We start from the raw sequence: 17848 nt of genomic DNA on the forward strand, positions 1-17848 counted from the left end.
TTGAAACCTAGAAAATTATGTTAGTAGTTTTAAGAATTTTAAACAGTCAACTGTAACATACTGGAGATCACAAACTGACAGTTTTTTCCTCCATTTGTTTTGCCTCACGAGTGAAAATAGAATTGAAGTTTGACTCTGTCATGGTTTATGGCAAAGCCTCTGACAGGCTTCATTTTACCCGAAAAAAACTCATTCAAAATCTTGTTATTGGAAATGCTGTTTATTAAATGGTTTCAGTGCTGCCAAGAAGACTTCAATTATGCTTCAAGTTGAATTCTATAGTTTTGCATATAACAGAATCACTGAACTGTTAAAGCTCCCACTAAACCCTTCCTATTCATATACCTGTCCAGATGCCTTTTAACTGTTGTAATTGTATGCCTCTACCACTTCCGTTGGGAGCTCATTCCATACACTCGCCACTCTCTGTGTGAAAAAGTTACCCCTCAGGTCCTCTTTAAATCTTTCCCCTCTCACCTTAAACCTTTGCCCTCTAGTTTTTGGATATCCCTACCTGAGGAGAAAGATCTTGGCTATTCACCCTATCCATGCCCCTCATGATTTTACAAACAGGAAGGGTTTAGAGGGATTTGGTCCAAATGCTGGCAAATGGGACTAGGTCAGAGTGGGGTGTCAGGTCGACGCAGAGAGTTGAACTAAAGGGTCCATTTCCGTAGCGTATGATTTGACAAAAGGGGGCAATTCAGCCTATCATATCTGCCCAGCTGTACCAATGAGCAATTTAAGACATGCCACTATCCCACCTTCTCCCCATAAACTTTCATTCTTTTCAGATAATAATCTAATTCCTTCTTGATTGTCTCAATTAAACCTGTCTCTACCCAACCCTAAAAAAGTGGATTTTAGATCTTAATCACTCACTGCCTGCAAAAGTTTCTCTTCAGCTTGCCTTTTCTTCCTTTATTTGCATCAACTTTTCCTTAACCCTAACACTTTTTTCCTTCTATACTCTGTCTAAACCCTCATTTTTGAATGCTGTATTAAATCTCCCTTCAACCTTATCTTCTCCAAGGAAACAGTCCCAATTTCTTCAATCTGTGTAAGTGAAGCTCCTCATCCCTGGGACCATTCCTGCGATTTTTTTCTGAACTTGCTCTAATGCCATCACATCTTCCTAAAGTGTGGTTCCCAGAGCTGGACACAAAGTGTTCATGCTTTGTAGTGCACCAGCAACAATGATGATGTTGTCATATGGACTTGTGTGCACCACAGATCAGGAGTTTGAATGAGTGAGACCGAACATCTGATCCTTTTCAAATTCTCTGTAACAATGCCTATCGTATTAATGTAACCTATAACGAGTTGCTAATATGTAGGTAACACGATATAGCTTATTGCAAGAGAAACCTCTAGGAGGACCAAGTAATGTTCTTTCTCTTGCAAAGTGCAGGCCTTGTAGATTCCTACAGTTAAAGAGGATGGTGATGACAACCATCATAACAAGCAGCAAACTCATACAGTGTAGCGAGCTGGAAATGTCCATACGACAGAGTGTGGAAGGGTGAGACCTTATTGAAACACACAAGATCCGGAGAGAACTTGAATGGGTGAATGCCAGGAGGATGTTTGCTTTTCTAATGGAGACTAGAACAAGGGGATACAGTTTAAGAACAGAGGTCTTCCTTTCATAACTGCAAGAAGAATTTCTTTGCCTCTCAGGGGTCACTAGTATTTGCAATTTTTTTCCCCAGAATGTGGTGGTGGCTATCAGTGAATTCATTCAAGGCAGAATTAGATATATTTGTGATAGACAAATAAGTTAAGAATTATGTGGATTAGGCATAAAAATAGTTAAAACCACAGCCAGATCATCCATAATCAAATTGAAGGGTTGAGCAGGCTTTTCGGGCTAAATGGCCTAATCCTACTTCTAAATCCTATGATCCAATGCAATACTTCAGAACAGTCAGAAACAGATGCAAGGTGTTACACTTCAGAAAGCTTCCCAGTGAGCTAGGATGAGTGTAGCACATTTGATGTAGTCTGCAGGGGTTTTAGTAAAGGTTTAATGAGTGGGCAAAAACCAATAAAATGTATTTTAAGTATATTATGTTTAAGAAAAAAAAATTATCACCCAATGTGAGGCACAAAACCACAAGCCCGGATTAAGAGTTCTCTTATTTACTACAAATATGATTAAGTTTTTTTGAGTAAGTAACCAAAAAGATTGATGACGGTAGATGTTATTTACATGGTCTTTAGCAAAGCCTTTAACAAGCATGGTAAACTAATTAGTAAAGTTAGATCACATGGGATTCAGGCAGAGCTTGCCAACTGGATACAGATTTGGCTTTACGGTTAGAGACAGAGGGTAGTGGTGGAGGGCTGTTTTTCAGACTGGAGGCCTATGCTCAGCAGTATTCCACAGGAATTGGTACTAGGTCCATTTTTGTTTGTCATTTATATAAACAATTTGGATAAGAATATAAGATGCCTGGTTAATAAGTTTGTGGATGACACCAAAATTGTTGGTATGGTGGACAGTGAAGAAGGTTATCTAAGATTATAAAGAGATCTTGATCAACTAGGTCAATGGGCTAAGGAGCGGCAGGTGAAATTTAATTTGGATAAATGTGAGATATTGCATTTTGATAAAATAAACAAGGGCAGAACTTATACAATTAATGGTCGGGCTCTGTGTAGTGTTGTAGAAAAGCGAGACTTAGGGGTTCAGGTACCTAATTCTTTGAAGTTTGCATCACAGAGACAGGATGGTTAAGAAGGCATTTGGCACACTTACCTTTATTGCTTAGACCTTTGAGTAGGAGATGGGATGTCATGTTGAGGTTGTACAGGGCATTGGTAAGGCATCTTCCGGAGTACTGTGTGCAGTCCTGGTGACCGTGCTATAGGATGGACATTACTAAATTGGAAAGCGTTCAGAAAAAATGTTACCAGGATGTTGCCAAGAATGGAGGGTTTGAGTTATAAAAATAGGCTGAGACTTTCTTCACTGGAGTGAAGAAGGTTGAGGGGTGACTTTATAAAGGTTTATAAAATCGTGAGGGGCGTGGTTAAGATGAATAGCAAGGGTCCTTTCCCTAGTGTGAGGGAGTTCAAAACTAGGGGGCATATTTTTAAGGTGAGATGAGAAAGATGTTAAAAAAAAGAGGGGAAATCTTTTTACACACAGAGTGGTTTATGTGTGGAAGAAACTGCCAGAGGAAGTGGTATAGCTATAACATTTAAAAGATATTTGAATAAGTGCATGAATAGGAAAGGTTTGGAGGGATAAAGGAATAGTTTAGTTTGGGAACATCGTAGGCATGGACTAGTTGGACTGAAGGGTCTGTTTCCATCCTGTATGACTCTATGACCAGTTGAACTAATGGAGTTGAGTAGGGAAAGCTATGCAAAACACCTTTCTAATTCATTCACTGGTTGTATAAAATATTGCATATGCCAATTAGACAAATAGAACTATGTGCCATTTTTAGATCTTTTATACATTGACTCAGTTCTAGGATAGTGGTGAAAATATTTGGTATTCTTTCACTCCCATTTGCAAATCCAAAACTCAAGGTAATCTCAGAGGTGGTCTTGAGGCTGTAAGAGGTGGTCAGAAGCTGGGGGTTCTGCAGCGAGTAATGCACCTACTAATTTCCCAAAGTCTGTTTACCATCTATCTGCAAGGTCATGTCAAGAATTTGATGGAATACTCTCCACTGCCTTGATAGGTCCACCTCCAACAGCAACCAAGAGGCTCAACTGCTTCCGGGGCAAAGTTGCCCACTTGATCAGTGCCCTATCTAATATCCTCAACATTCATTCTCTCCACCAACACAATACAAATGCAGCTGCATGTAGCATCTGCAAGATGCTTTATCAATGGCATTTTCCAAACCGATAAACAAGGGCAGCAGATGCATGGGTACACCATCTGCAAATTCACCTCCAAGTCACGCACCATCCTAACTTAGAACAATATTTTTGTATTGCCATCATTGCCACAGCATGAAAATCCCCTTCTGAATACCCTTCTAAACTGCACAATTGGTGTATCTGAACCAGATGAATTGCAATGGTTCAAGAAGGCAGCTCATTGTTGCCTTCTCAGGACAATTAAGAATGGGCAACAAATGCTGGCCAAGTCAATGACATTCATTTATATGAAATAATAAAATAAGTATGTAATTATGATCTTAAGGTGGGGTTAATCAACTTAACAACTGTATAAATCAAAAAAAAGAGAATCAAAATTGACATTCTACTTGCATGGTGAAAATTGCAGCTACATTTATTGAAGTTTCAACCCTTGAAGAAGTACTTTTACCACACATGAAAACAAAAAATCATCACTGACATTCCAATTATGTGGTTAGAATGGCAGTGTTAAATTGGCTTGGAAACAAAATAGCACTCAGGAGAAACTTCACAAACTGGCCACAGCGGGGTTCAGAAGCACATGAGCAAACGTTCCTGGCTGATCAATGTCAGGAAATGCAGTGATTAAAGATTCTCCAAATACTGTCAGCTTCAGCTCGATAATAGCACTAACCTCCAAGTCATAAGAATGCATGTTCACACCCAACTCAGAGACTTGAGTATATAGCCCGTAATGCACCAAGGCAATATTACAATGATAGCAATGCCACTTTTCAGATGAAACATTAAACATAAACCTTGTCTGCCTTCTCAGGTGGCTAAGAAAGATTTTATATCACTATTGGAAAAAGAGCTTTGAGTTCTCTGTGCTATCCTGACCAAAATTATTTCACAACAGATATCACCAAAACAGATGAACTGGTCACCACGTATTGTTGATTGTGATATCCTACACCATTAGTACAGCATTTACTCAATTAAATCAATGACTTTAATGGACAAGATATTAAAGAAATATTGCTAGTACCTTTACCTGGACACTGGTCAAAGCTGCAGGACAGTTAATGGAACAAACTGAAACAAATGCATAATCACCTCAGGAAGATCATGCCCATTCTGGATATCGTAGCAGGCGATGCGCAGCTGAGATCATGAGTTTCAAACACAAAGTTAACATTTGGTCCAAACTGAATTCTTTCTCCACTTGGCATGGTAAGCAGCCGATTATCATCTAGTACCGAATTTAAGGACTCAATCCATTCAGGATCAATGTCCCCATCACAGATAATCCAGGAGTGGACATCTAAACAGAAGCAGAGAATGTAGCCTTCAATAATGGGTTAGGTTTTTAAGAATTTGTGATTGGATCTAGCAAGAGAAGATTAGGGTTAACAGAGCCACAAACCAGGGATAGTGAGTGAGTAAAGAAATCAAAAGAGAAAGGAATGATCATAGCAAAAGCACAACAACCAATATATTAAAAAGATTATAAGGATTATAGAAATAAATCATATCACCGAACAAGAAGAAGAAGAAAGGTCTACAATCACGCAGGAGAAGAATACTCACACTAAAGGAAGCAAAGCTGAAGTATATCTAAGACTACAGTATGAGCTCAGAACCAGATTGGTCAAAGAATCACAGAAACTAAACCCGTTAAGTCGGATACCTGGTGGTGGGAGATGTTTACATTGTGCATATAATGGTGATAAAGACCTTGCCCTGCCTGCAAAAATAGTAGACTCGCCCACTTTAAGGGCATTTAAATGGTCATTGGATAAACATATGGATGATACCAGAATAGCTTAGTTTAGATGGGCTTCAGATTGGTTTCACAGGTCGGCGCAACATCGAGGGCCGCAGGGCCTGTACTGCGCTGTAATGTTCTATGTTCTATAGAGTAATGAGATTAAAAGCAGAAGGATAAATAATGATGATATCAGCGTCAAATGAAGAAGTAGGAGAGCTGGAAGGGAGTAGATGTGCTAATTTAATATGAAACTAACGTGTTTGTGTAGATCAAACTGTAAAAATAAAGCGTTATTGGAGAAAGTTCCATGGACTCCAGTAGTATTACATTGGGAGACTAAGTAGAGTTAGTCTGAAAATATACTTAAGACAGCCTAGGCCCTATACTCTGGAATTTCCTCATTACATCTCCCTGATTTCCAGTCTGCCTCTCTTTAAGTTACTTCATAAAATCCCTACATTGTGGAAGCAGGCCATTCAGCCCATCAAGTCCATACCGACACTCCAAACAGCATCCCAAACCTACCACCCTACCCTGTCCATGTAACTCTGCATTTCCCATGACTAATCCACTTAACCTACACATCCTGGACACAATGAGCAATTTAGCATGGCCAATCCATCTAACATACATATAGTTGGACAGAGGGAGGAAAACAAAGCATCCAAAGGAAACCCACGAAGACACGGGGAGAATGTACAAACTCTGCTCAGACAATCACCCAAGGGTGAAATTGAACCCAAGTCCCTAGTACTATGAGACAGCAGTGCTAACCACCGTGCTGCCCTACTTCAATCCTTCATTCAGTTTTGGTCACTTGCCTTAATATTGTTTTTATGGCTCAATGTCAATTATTTACTTTGTTAATGGGGTTAAAAGTGCGGTATAAATGCAAATTGTTTTTATTGTTTACATATGCTTTTTTTATCCTCTTCTGATAGCAAAGTATGAATTCATGGCAGTACGTGGAAATAGAATGCCAGATACTTAACCGAGCATGTTTCACTGTAAGGTGTAAGGTTACATTCACCTGTGACCCACACTTCCAGAAGAAGATATTGAGAACACTATCAGGAGCAAGTATCTTTTTTAAATTTGTTCATGGGATGTGGGTACCGCTGACAAGGCCAACAATTATTGCCTGACCTTAATTGTCCTTGAGGTGGTGTTTGTAGCTGCCTTCATGAACTACTGTGCTCCTTGAAATGTAGATACTCCCACAGAGTTGATCATCCACAATTTCCCAGTCCAGAGATACGAAGACCATTGTACAATGCTGTTAAATTACAGCTAGGATTGGCCTTGTACAGATCATGGGTCAAACCTGAGACCTTCCTGGTTCAGACACATTACAACCTCAGTTAAAATGAAATTTATTGGGTATGTAGTTTTGGGGAGGAGCTACTTACTTGTGTATAGAGATTTTTAAACAACAGAGGATAATTTGAGTACATGTAAAAACAACTTTGGCAGTAAAATTGAGACTGTACATAATAAAAAAAATTAACCAAAACAACAATAACATATTTGTATAGTACATTTAACGAAATGGAACAATGCAGTGAATAAACTACTTAAAGAGTTGCAATAAAAGCATTTATTTTGATTAAAGAATCATAGAAATCTTACAAACTGAACTCAGGGACAGATTGCTCCCACCCATCCAAAACCTCTATAAAATGTAATAGAATGCAATGGCCCATCACCAGCAACAGTTTTTGTAGCATTAAAATTTTATCTAAATATTTAAAACAACCAAAAACATTTGTATTGTCATTTTAAATTATGCTGCAGGATATCACTAACAATGAAGTTACAACTTCATCTGTTATTTTGGTTTTATGTTAAAACATTCTTTCCATCCTCAGACAACTAATAGTTTTATATCAGTTGCATCATAACTTCTTACCCTGTGGCTCTCGAACAACTTGGCGAGCGCTGTTAGTTAACACTCCATCAGACCATTCTCGAGTATCTATGTCAATGTGACCCAGGAGATGCTGGCGTGGCATGGCTTTCGGATTCATTGTGTATTGCTTTACTACCTTGTTTATTTTACCAAGGGCTGTCCGTAACATTCGCCATAGTATCGATTTCCCTGCACCACTTGGTCCCACAATAACTACTCCCATTCTTTGGCGTAGTTGTTCAAAAAGTTCCAAAGCTTTCTTTATCTGGGAAAATTGCAGCAGTTATACGAATTTTAACAGAGAAAACATATTCTTATTTAATGATCAAGTAGATGAGATTGTTAACAACTTTTTTAACCATGGAGAGAAACAGAACACTGCATTTCTTGAAAAATCTCTCATTCTGTCAAATGCATAACAATAGATTTCCCAGAAATTGCTACTGCTGAATTTAACAGGAAAAGTGACCCATCTTTTAAGTTTCAGTTTACCATTATTCTAGCAACTTGGGCTTTGAATAAGGATTCATTCAATTACAGACCAGATCTGAAAATTGTTACAATTGCCAGGTATGTAAGATTATAATATTTTGGGAATGTAACTTTAAATTGAAAGTTAATGGATGGGTCATGTGACCTGTTCCAAACTTAGCCTGAGTGATTTGATTGTTAGAGATCAAAGGAAGGCTTAAATTGTTTTTTTTCAAAAAGACAGTGCGAGATATTAACGTGTGAAGACAATGGCAGCAGATTCGGGCTTCACCATGCATAGACTGTCTCCAAAAGTGCCAAAAAAAACTTTGCTAGCATTGAGCTGTAAACAGTTGTGCTGTAAAATGTTCATTTATTCTAGGATGAAAGGGACTTGGAACCATAGATTGATAATTAGCATTTTGACCATGGATGTGCGATTAATGGGTTTCATGTGCCATAATGAAGGCAGCACGGAGACCATTATGAAGTCAGGTTACAGGCTTCCTGTTATAGAACATACAACAGTACAGCACAGGAACAGGCCATCAATCCACCATGTCTGTGCTGACCGTGATGCATTCTAAACTAATCCCATCTGCCTGCACATGGTCCGAATCCCTGTATCCCTTGCCATTTGTCGGTTAAAATGCCCCTTAAACGTTGCTAACATATCTGGTTCTACCTCCCTTGGTAGCAAAAAAAAGTTCCTCGCACATCTCCTTTAAACTTTTCCCTTCTCACCTTGAATCTATGCCCCTAGTATTCAACGTTTTCATCCTGGGAAGAAGACTCCAACCACCCACCCTATCCAAGGCTCTCAATTTTATATGCTTCTATCAGGTCACCCCATAGTCTCTGATGCTCTAGTAAAAACAGTCCCAGTTTATCCAACTTCTCCTTACAGCATATACACTCCAAACAGGCAACATCTCTTAAGCCTCCATGACCTTCTTATAGTGTTGAAGCCAGAATGCACACAATACTCTAAATGTAGCCTAACTAAAGATGTTTCCAGCTGCAACATGACACATAATAACTTTCATGGAGAGACAACAATTCTGTGTGTTCAGCAGAGGGAAAAGGCTGTTTGGCTTTTCAAGCTACCACAACCAGATAAGACAGGCTAGTTTGTTTTTTTTAGTTCTTCCACAAAATGCACATGTCAGTTGCTAGGTCAGCAAACCTATCTATAGTGATGTAGAGAAGATGACAGTGAGCTGTAGTTTATGGGGAGCAGGTACACCAACAATGACATTAGAAAAGGAGTTCCATGATTTTAGCTGAGGTGCTCCCATGAATCTGCTGCCCCTGTCCCTGTATGTAGTAGAGGTTGCAAATTTTAAACAAATTGTAGAAGGGGTCTTGGTGAGTTTCTGGAGAGCATTTTGCAAATGGTACACACTTCTCCCACTTTGCATTAGTAGTGGAGGAAATCATGTGGGCTGCTTTGTCCTGGATGGTGTTGAATTTCTTGAGTGTTGTTGAAGCTGTACTCCTCCAGGCAAATAGAGAATATTTTATCACATCCCTGATTTATGAACATATGAGTTAGGAATAGGAGAAGTTAACCACCACCGAATATGAACATCACTTATCTGATTGCTAGACATTCCTGCCTACCACTTATAATCTTTCCCCCCTTTGCTTAACAAGAATCTACCTACATCTGCCTTAAAATTACATGTGGACTGTGTCCCCACTACCTTTTGAGGAAGAGAATTCCAAAGACTCACGATCCTCTGTGAGAAATATTCCGCTGCATCTCTGTCTTAAATGAGAGACTACTAATTTTGAAACAGGACTGTTAGTTCTCTTTCTAGGGGAAACACCCTTTCCATATCCATCCAGCACAGATTCGTCAGGATCTTAAGGTTCAATCAAGTAATCTCTTGCCGTTCTAAACTCCAGCTGATAGAAGCCTAATCTTTCCCATCTTCCATCTTAATACAACCATCCCATTCAAGTAATAATATAGTAATTTTTTCATTAAACTGAACTGCATCCAATACATTTACTTACTTCGCTAAGAAAAATGACCAACACGGTACACAGTACTCCACATGTGATTCCACTAATGGTCTGTGTAACTAAAGAATAAGCTCCTACTTTTACATTTAATTTCTAGCCTCTGATCATCTCTGTCACCAGTTTTTATGTGGATGTTCTATTTTCTGGTCAATGGTAATCCCCCAGGATGTTGACAATGGGGAAATTCAAAAAATGGTAATAATACGGAGATGGTTGTATTCTCTTCTGTTGGAGATTGCTATCACTGGCATATGCATAAACCAAATATTACTTGCCACTTATTAGCCCAGGCCTGAATATAGACTTTATTGTGCTACATATGGACATAGACTGCTTCAGTACCTGAGGAGTTGCGAATGGTGCTGAACATGATACAATAATCAGCAACCATTCCCACTTCTGGCCATCAGATGGACAGAAAATCATTGATGAAGTATCTGAAGGTGACTGGACTTTGGACAGTCCTGCAATGATGTTCTTGAACTGAGAAGACTGACTGCCAACAACCATACCATCTTTGTAGTGGTTATGATTTCGACTAGTGGAGAGTGATTCCCCCCACACCCCACTTCTGATTCTCTTCAGCAAAACTGCAATCAAGATGAGGAGTCATAACCTACAGCCATCAAAGGCCTTTGGGAGGTTAATCCCAGCATGGCCAGGGGAAAGAGGATAATTGAAAAGGCTTTGCTACTGGCAGTGGTTTTAAGAAACCACTCTGAAGCCTAAGGAGAGCACTCAAAGCTACCACTTGGTCCTAAAGATGTGCAGGTTAGGTAGATTGATCATGCTACATTGCCCATAATGTTCAGGGATGTGCAGGCTAGGTGGATTAGCCATGGGAAATGCAGGGTTACAGGAATAGAGTAGGTGGTGGGTCTGGGTGGAATACTCTTTGGAGGGTGGGTGTGGACTTGATGGGCCAAATGGCCTGCATCCACACTGTAGGAATTCTATGGTTCTATGGTTGGTGAAATAAGGATTCAAGAACCCAGTGGAAGCTAGGATCATCTGTAGACTGGTTCTGATAAGGACTTTAATTCCATGCGGTATGCAATGAGTGACACTTAGAAAGTAGAATGTTCCCTTATGTATTTAAAAAATATGCCAAACAAAGGAAGTAATCCTTAGTTAATGGTGTATTTTTGTCAAATGTTATAGTAAAAGTTTTAAAATGTGAAATCCTATTGTCTCGTTCTTTCAGCTAATAACTGAAAGCTTGAATTTAAGGGCTTGAAGTTAAAAGTCAGTCTCAGTAATATTTTTCCAGTTGTGGTATTGAATTTATTTTGTTGAAGAATGAAGATAGATCAATTATCATGGGCTAGGAGTCAATCACTGTTGTTCAGCCTAATAAATCAGAGTTGGAGTAACACTAAATTAAGCAGGCAACTTTTCGGATTTCAAAAAGGTATAACAAGTATGAAATTCAAAGCCATGCAAAAAAATAATTAGGGGTAGGCATTAAAAAATATCTCCACAAATATCATGCATTAATAATACAATTGAAGGAATCTCATTAATTGGTGATTTGAATAAGTATATTCATAATTAAAAATCAGTTTGCTATTTTCTATGCTAATTTGCCCGATGTATCCCACAACATTGTACATAAATTTATTTCCACTGTCAAATATATAGCAAAATGACATGAGTCAGTAATATTCAAATAATCCAAATAACTGTTTCAGTATTTTTAGCTGACTTCATATTTACCTGGTTGGGTATAATTTCAAGGTTTGCTTCTTCAAATGCCTCATGGAGAGCTGCAGCCAGGTCCACATATTCAAAATCTTTGAAGTTAACACCAGGGAAAATATCCCTCACCAAAGCATCAAACCTCGTACAGTCAGCAAATGTCAGTTTTGACATTGTGTTAAGACGCAGAGCTTGCACAACAATATGACTTTCATCAACTGTAAAACAAAGAAAAGGAAAATTACATTGTGCCTATTCCAAGGTGATGTTTTGTATTAACATTTGCCTTTGATTTGTTTACACAAAGAAACCAATTCTAACAACCTTTCACATAACCTGTAATTGTTTTACATAATTCAGAATTATAGTTGTATTGAAGACAGGCATTAATAAGTGAATTTTGTATTTAAAAGGTTCAATGTACATGTATAGCTCGTGAAATGGATTTTCAATAATCATTGCTTCTAAACTGAAAGCTAATTTTCAGAAAGACTTGAAGGTAATCAAACACAGAAAGCTAGCATGCAGGTACAAAAGCAGGTGGAAAGGCAAATGACACATTAGTCTTTACTACAAGGGAATTGGAGTATAAGAGTAAGAAAGGTTTTCTACATTTATATAACTGTCCACAGTCTTGGTCTTGGTATCTATGGAAGGATATTCTTGCCATTGAGATTGTACAGAGAAAGTTCACTGAGTTCACCACAGGTTGAAAGTGTTGTTAAATTGTAAACAAGCGAAATAAATTACATATAAATCTACGGATCAGTGAATCATAGAATGACAACAAGTATTGGAGACCATTCGCACATTTTATAATTGTGTTGGTTCTCTGCACAAGCAATCCCCACTCTCTAAACCTTTCACTGGAACTTATTTTTTCTTTTCAAGTACTTATCCAATTGGAATCTGCCACCATCAACTTTCAGGAAGTACATTAAAAAAACATTCTCAGGTCATCAGGTTTTGCCATTCACCTTATGTCAGTGTCCTCTGGTTCGCAACAGAATTCTCTGTCAATTGGAACAGTTTGTCTTTAACTATTTCATCCAGACCCCCATGATTTTCAATACTTTTATTAATCTGCTCTTGACTCTCCTCTGCTGAGAGGGCTCCTCAGCTCCTGACCCCACTGCAGCCTTGGTCCAAACATGAACAAAAGAGCTGAATTTAAGAAATGTGGAGAGACTGACTGCTTTTGACATCAAGACTGCAGCTGATCAAGTATAGCATCAAGGAGTTAACAATCCAGCAATGTCTCCTGAATACATCTCAGAAACTCTTTCCACTCGTTACCCTTTGCACTATCCCTATCCCAGTTTTATCAGAGTTATTAACAAAAATTAATGCTGCTTTATAGCTTTTGCATCTCTCAATAAGATGCTCCTCTATATCCTTTCCACTACTGGGGGCCCTATGTTACATAGCCAGAAACGTAATAGTGCCCCTCTATTGTTTCTTAACTCCAGCCAAACAGATTCTGTCATTAGCCGAATTCCTTTCTCCCTGGCAATGTAACATTCTCCTGAATCAATACTTCTACCTCTTTGTTTTTGCTTGCCTAACTTTCTTGAACACATTGTATCCAGGAATATTTAGCAACCAGTCCTGCCCTTTACAGAATAGATCTCTGCAATTGCCACAATATTATACTCTCATTCAACTATCTGTGCCTAAGCTCTCTGTAGACTACATACAATCTGACATTTAGCAAATGAGAGGCAGTGATTGAAACATTCAAGGTTCTGAAGGGTCATGATAAAGAAGTTACTATGTATGACTTATGATTTTCTGTCCATGGTTTACAATTCCAGCATTTCCAAATTATTCTATTTATTGATCAACTTTATTTGAACAGATAATTGCGTTTCTTCAAATACAACAATTAGCACATTAACATCTAGCTGTTGATTAACAAATCTTCTTGCACTTATACAGATACTAATATAAGTTTTAATGAAAACCACTGGAATGCTTACTTTTTGTTTTGCTTTTCTTTAATTGTTGAAGCAAATTTCCACATCCCTTGAGGACTGTCTTCAGTGCTCTCAAACCCCAGTCATAGTGCTGCTGCGGTGTCAGAAGTTCTCTGAAATTTCACCATACACAAATATAAATAAACTATTTTATTTACTGCAACAGACAATTTACTGTGGCATTATATTTTGTTGTTTATTTGCCATAGTTTTGAAGGGTCCAATTCCGAAGACCAATCTCATAAATATGATCAAATGTGCTGTATCTTTAGAGGCAAAATATTGGAAAGTTAGAGGACTAAAGGATTAAATAGAAACTCATGTTATTGTATATACTGAATATATCTCATAAGCTCATAGAATACTTCGGGAGACATTGACAGGTTATGAATTGATGCCTTAACAAAAAAGATAAGCTGTAGTAATTAAGTATTCATGTAAATTCTAATAGTTTACAAAATAAGAAAACAAAGAAAAAAAAAGATTAAAGAGGAACATAGACAGATAAGATAAAATAAAGAGTGAAAGAAAAAAACAAAAAATCTTAGCAGGAATCCAGAGCTTCACAGTTAATCCAACTGCCACTGCGCATTAGCCAATTGGTGCATAGTAAGGTTGTGGGTCAGCAAAATAAAATGCTTAAGCAATTCATCCCCTTTTCTGGGCAGTATTGATTAAGGAAAGATTGATGGCCAGGCTGCAATGAATTCTTGCTTTTTAAACAGAATCACAAAAGAGCAAATGGTGGTAGACTGGTTTTCTGCTTAATATTTTATCTAGAAGGTAGTGCTTTCTAATAATTTATCACTAGTGCAATATTAAATTCTGTTCTGAAATCCTGAAGTGGAGCTTGAATTGAACATTTCTGCCAAAGGAGCCAGTGCAAACCACTACAGAAATGAACATTATGAAATAAGAAACAGAAAATGTTGCAATAATCAGCCGATTAAGCAATGCCTGTAGAGGAAGGTACGGTTCATGTTTCAGTCTCTCCATGAGCCTTCTGGGTCATTCTCTTCCTTTCCCTCCTTTTTACCAATCCAAATTTCCTCCTTTCCTTCTCATCATCTCTCCACTTTTGTTTTCATCTCCCTCATTCATTCTTTCTTTCTTTCATGCAAGCTCCTTCCAGTCTCTCTCACTTCTCCCTACTTTTTCCCTACTTCTTCCCCTTTTTCTCTCATCATCGCCATCATTTCTGTTCTACTCAACTCTTTGCTTTATCCTTTTTCCCTTTCATTTCAGAAATAAAGAGTATGATGAAGAAAGATAACTGGAGAGAATGATAAAAATAGGCGGAGATAGTAAGAGAGAGAGAACATTGTTAATTTGTTCAGCCACTTTCTCCTTCCACTTCGAATTTCTTTAGGTAGAATTTCATACCTCCCATATCAGGTTTGGTGGCAGCATGGGCTATTAATCAAGTATGTTGGGGGAGAGCGTATGTGTGAGTGAGTGAAGGGAACAGGGGGATCTTACCCTTCTCACCTCCATCTTGATTAAGTTTAGGGCATTAAGGCCTTTAACTTTCTAATCAACCTGTTCAGAGATGCTGTTGCACTGCTCTGGAGCATGTTAGGACTTGAACTCAGCTCTTTTGGCTCAGAGGTTGAGGCATTACCATTGCACCACAAAAATCTTTTCATTAAGACCTTCCCGTCTCACTGCTAACTGGCACCCTCAAGTGGTCAACAAATGCTCACACTGCCAGCAGCACCCACATACCATAAATGAAAACACTCAATTGGCCAACTTAGACATGCAGCTTTCTATCCAATCATCTAAGTCATTCATAAATAAAGTGAATAGTTGAGGCCACAAAGCAATTTGTCAATTTGAGCACCTTGCCATTTTCAGCATGCACTGTCTCATGCCTCTCATAGATAATTCATTAATTATGGATTCTTAAAATTTCCCAAATTCAGATATTGGATAACTGATCCATAATTCCCTGGTTTCCCGCTCAACTTTATTAAACAAGAGAATTGTGTGCAAGTTTCCAATCAAAAGGCACAGCTTTTGAATCAAGAGAACCTTTTCCGTGTCCCCCCTTCCTTATCTCCTAATAAATGTCAAAAGCTCATGGGCTTCTTTGCTCCCAATAAAGAAACCACAATTCTGCTCTTTCCCCTGCTCCTTTCCCAAAAAAAAAGAACTAATCCCAAACACTACTCTCTTCAAATCCCTACTCCTGAACCAGCATCTTTGTCTAACTTCTGGTCCACCACCTCCTTCTAACACTTTCATTCATTTCAGTCATATTACCTACTTTCTGCTCACATGATTAAATACCCACTAAATTCCTCATCCACAAGGGGCCCTCATCTTGTGCTCAATTCATTAAATTTTATAAATGGCTCCCTCTCACAGAATCACCAAATTGTTACAATGCAGAAGATGACAATTTGGCCCATCATATCTGCACTGGCTATCTGAGTATTCTACCTTAATGCCAAGTTCCTGCCTTTTTCCTGTAACCCTGTAAGTTGGATCATTATTTAAAGAGAAACAATGCCCTATAGAATGTTTCCATTGAACCTGCTTCCCCCAAACTTCTAGGCAGTATACTTCACAATCTAATTATTTGTGATTGCACTGGAGGGGGTGCAAAGGAGATTCAAAGGTTGTTGCCTGAGATAGAGCATTTCAGCTGTGAAGAGAAACTCAGGTTGTTTTCTTTGTAGTAGAGAAAATTGTGAGGGATCTAACAGAAGTGTATACCATTATGAGGGACATGGACAGGGTGATTAGAAAGCAGCTGTTCACCTCAGTCGAAGGGTCAACCAGAAGGGGCACATTTTAAAGTAAAAAGCAGGCAGTTTAGAGACTATTTGAGGAAAAACCTTATCACCCAGAGGGCAGTGGGGCCTGAATGCACTGACTGGGATGGCACTTCAAGTGCTCATCCAAGTCCTCAGAACTTTTAGAAAGGACTTAGAAAGCATTCTGAAGGAGAGGATGAACAGCCAGAGGTTGCGGTACATATTGGTACTAAGGACATAGGTAGGATGAGTGACGAGGTCCTGCAGCAGCAGTTCAGGGAGTTAGGTAGAAAGTTAAAGAGTAGGACCTCCAAGGTTGTAATCTCAGGATTACTCCCTGTGCCATGTGCCAATGAGGCTAGAAATAAGAGGATAGTATAGCTCAACATGTGGCTAAACAGATGGTGTAGGAAGGAGAGTTTCAGATATCTGGACCATTGGGATCTCTTACAGGGCAGGTAGGGCCTGTACAAGAAGGACGGGTTGCATCTAAACTGTTACCATGGGCCGTGGGTTTAAGGTGTGAGGGGCAAGGTTTAAAGGTGATGTACAAGGCAAGTTTTTTAACACAGAGGGTGGTGGGTGCCTGGAACTCACTGCTGGGCGAGGGAGCGGAAACAGATACTATAGTGACTTTTAAAGGGCATCTTGACAAATACACGAATAGAATGGGAATAGACGGATACGGTCCCCGGAAGGGTCGGGGGTTTCAGTTGCGATGGGCAGCATGCCGGTGCAAGCTTGGAGGAGTGAAGAGCCTGTTCCTGTACTGTAATTTTCTTTGTTCTTCGTACTTGGATGCGCACTTAAAGTTCATAACATTCAACCCTATGAGCCTAGTGTGGGACAGTGGGACTAGTTAAGGTAGTAGTACGTTTTTGGCAATACAGACTCAGTGAACCAAAGGGCCTCTTCTGTACTGTATAATTCTACGATAAAGTCAGCGTGAAAATGTGTTTTCTCACCTTGCATTTATTTCTTTTGCAAAACACATCAAAATTGTGCCTGATGACTCTTTATCCATTTATAAGTGGCAACAGTTTTTCTCGATCAACTCTGATAGACCTGTCATGATTTTCAAGCGCTGTCTGATTTCAAAGACATGATGACCAACCTTGAAATTCACCTTCAGTCTTTTCCACTGTACACTCAATCATAAACACAATATATTTGCAGTTCTATAACATCCCTCCCACTCCATCCCTACTTCAGTTCATCTTAATTCACAACTTTGTCATCTCCTATCCTCCCTAACCTTGAGCTCATTCAAAATTATGTATCCACATCCCCTAGAAGACCAACTCTGCTCATTCACTGTGCCTGTTCTCACCTATTCTATGTTTACTCTAGGTCTCTCAGTATCCTGATTCTAAATTCTTATGTTTCAGTTTAAATTTCTCCATGG

The 17848-nt window shown here is 38.8% G+C and overlaps 1 protein-coding gene across 3 annotated transcripts in view; it reads right to left on the reverse strand.

The window, feature by feature from the left end:
- LOC109928522 (cytoplasmic dynein 2 heavy chain 1) overlaps positions 1–17848 on the reverse strand; it is a 534366-nt gene that overhangs the window by 401644 nt on the left and 114874 nt on the right. For all 3 annotated transcript variants that reach the window (XM_048597671.1, XM_048597673.1, XM_048597672.1), the window contains exons 37-40: positions 13685–13794; positions 11724–11923; positions 7506–7770; positions 4942–5149 (exon numbers count right to left, since the gene is read on the reverse strand). In XM_048597671.1, coding sequence (XP_048453628.1) covers positions 4942–5149; positions 7506–7770; positions 11724–11923; positions 13685–13794 — 783 coding nt within the window. The remainder of the gene's footprint in view (positions 1–4941; positions 5150–7505; positions 7771–11723; positions 11924–13684; positions 13795–17848) is intronic.

The sequence above is a fragment of the Rhincodon typus genome, chromosome 6 (assembly GCF_021869965.1).
Source record: "Rhincodon typus isolate 14 chromosome 6, sRhiTyp1.1, whole genome shotgun sequence".
Taxonomy (NCBI): Eukaryota; Metazoa; Chordata; class Chondrichthyes; order Orectolobiformes; family Rhincodontidae; genus Rhincodon; species Rhincodon typus.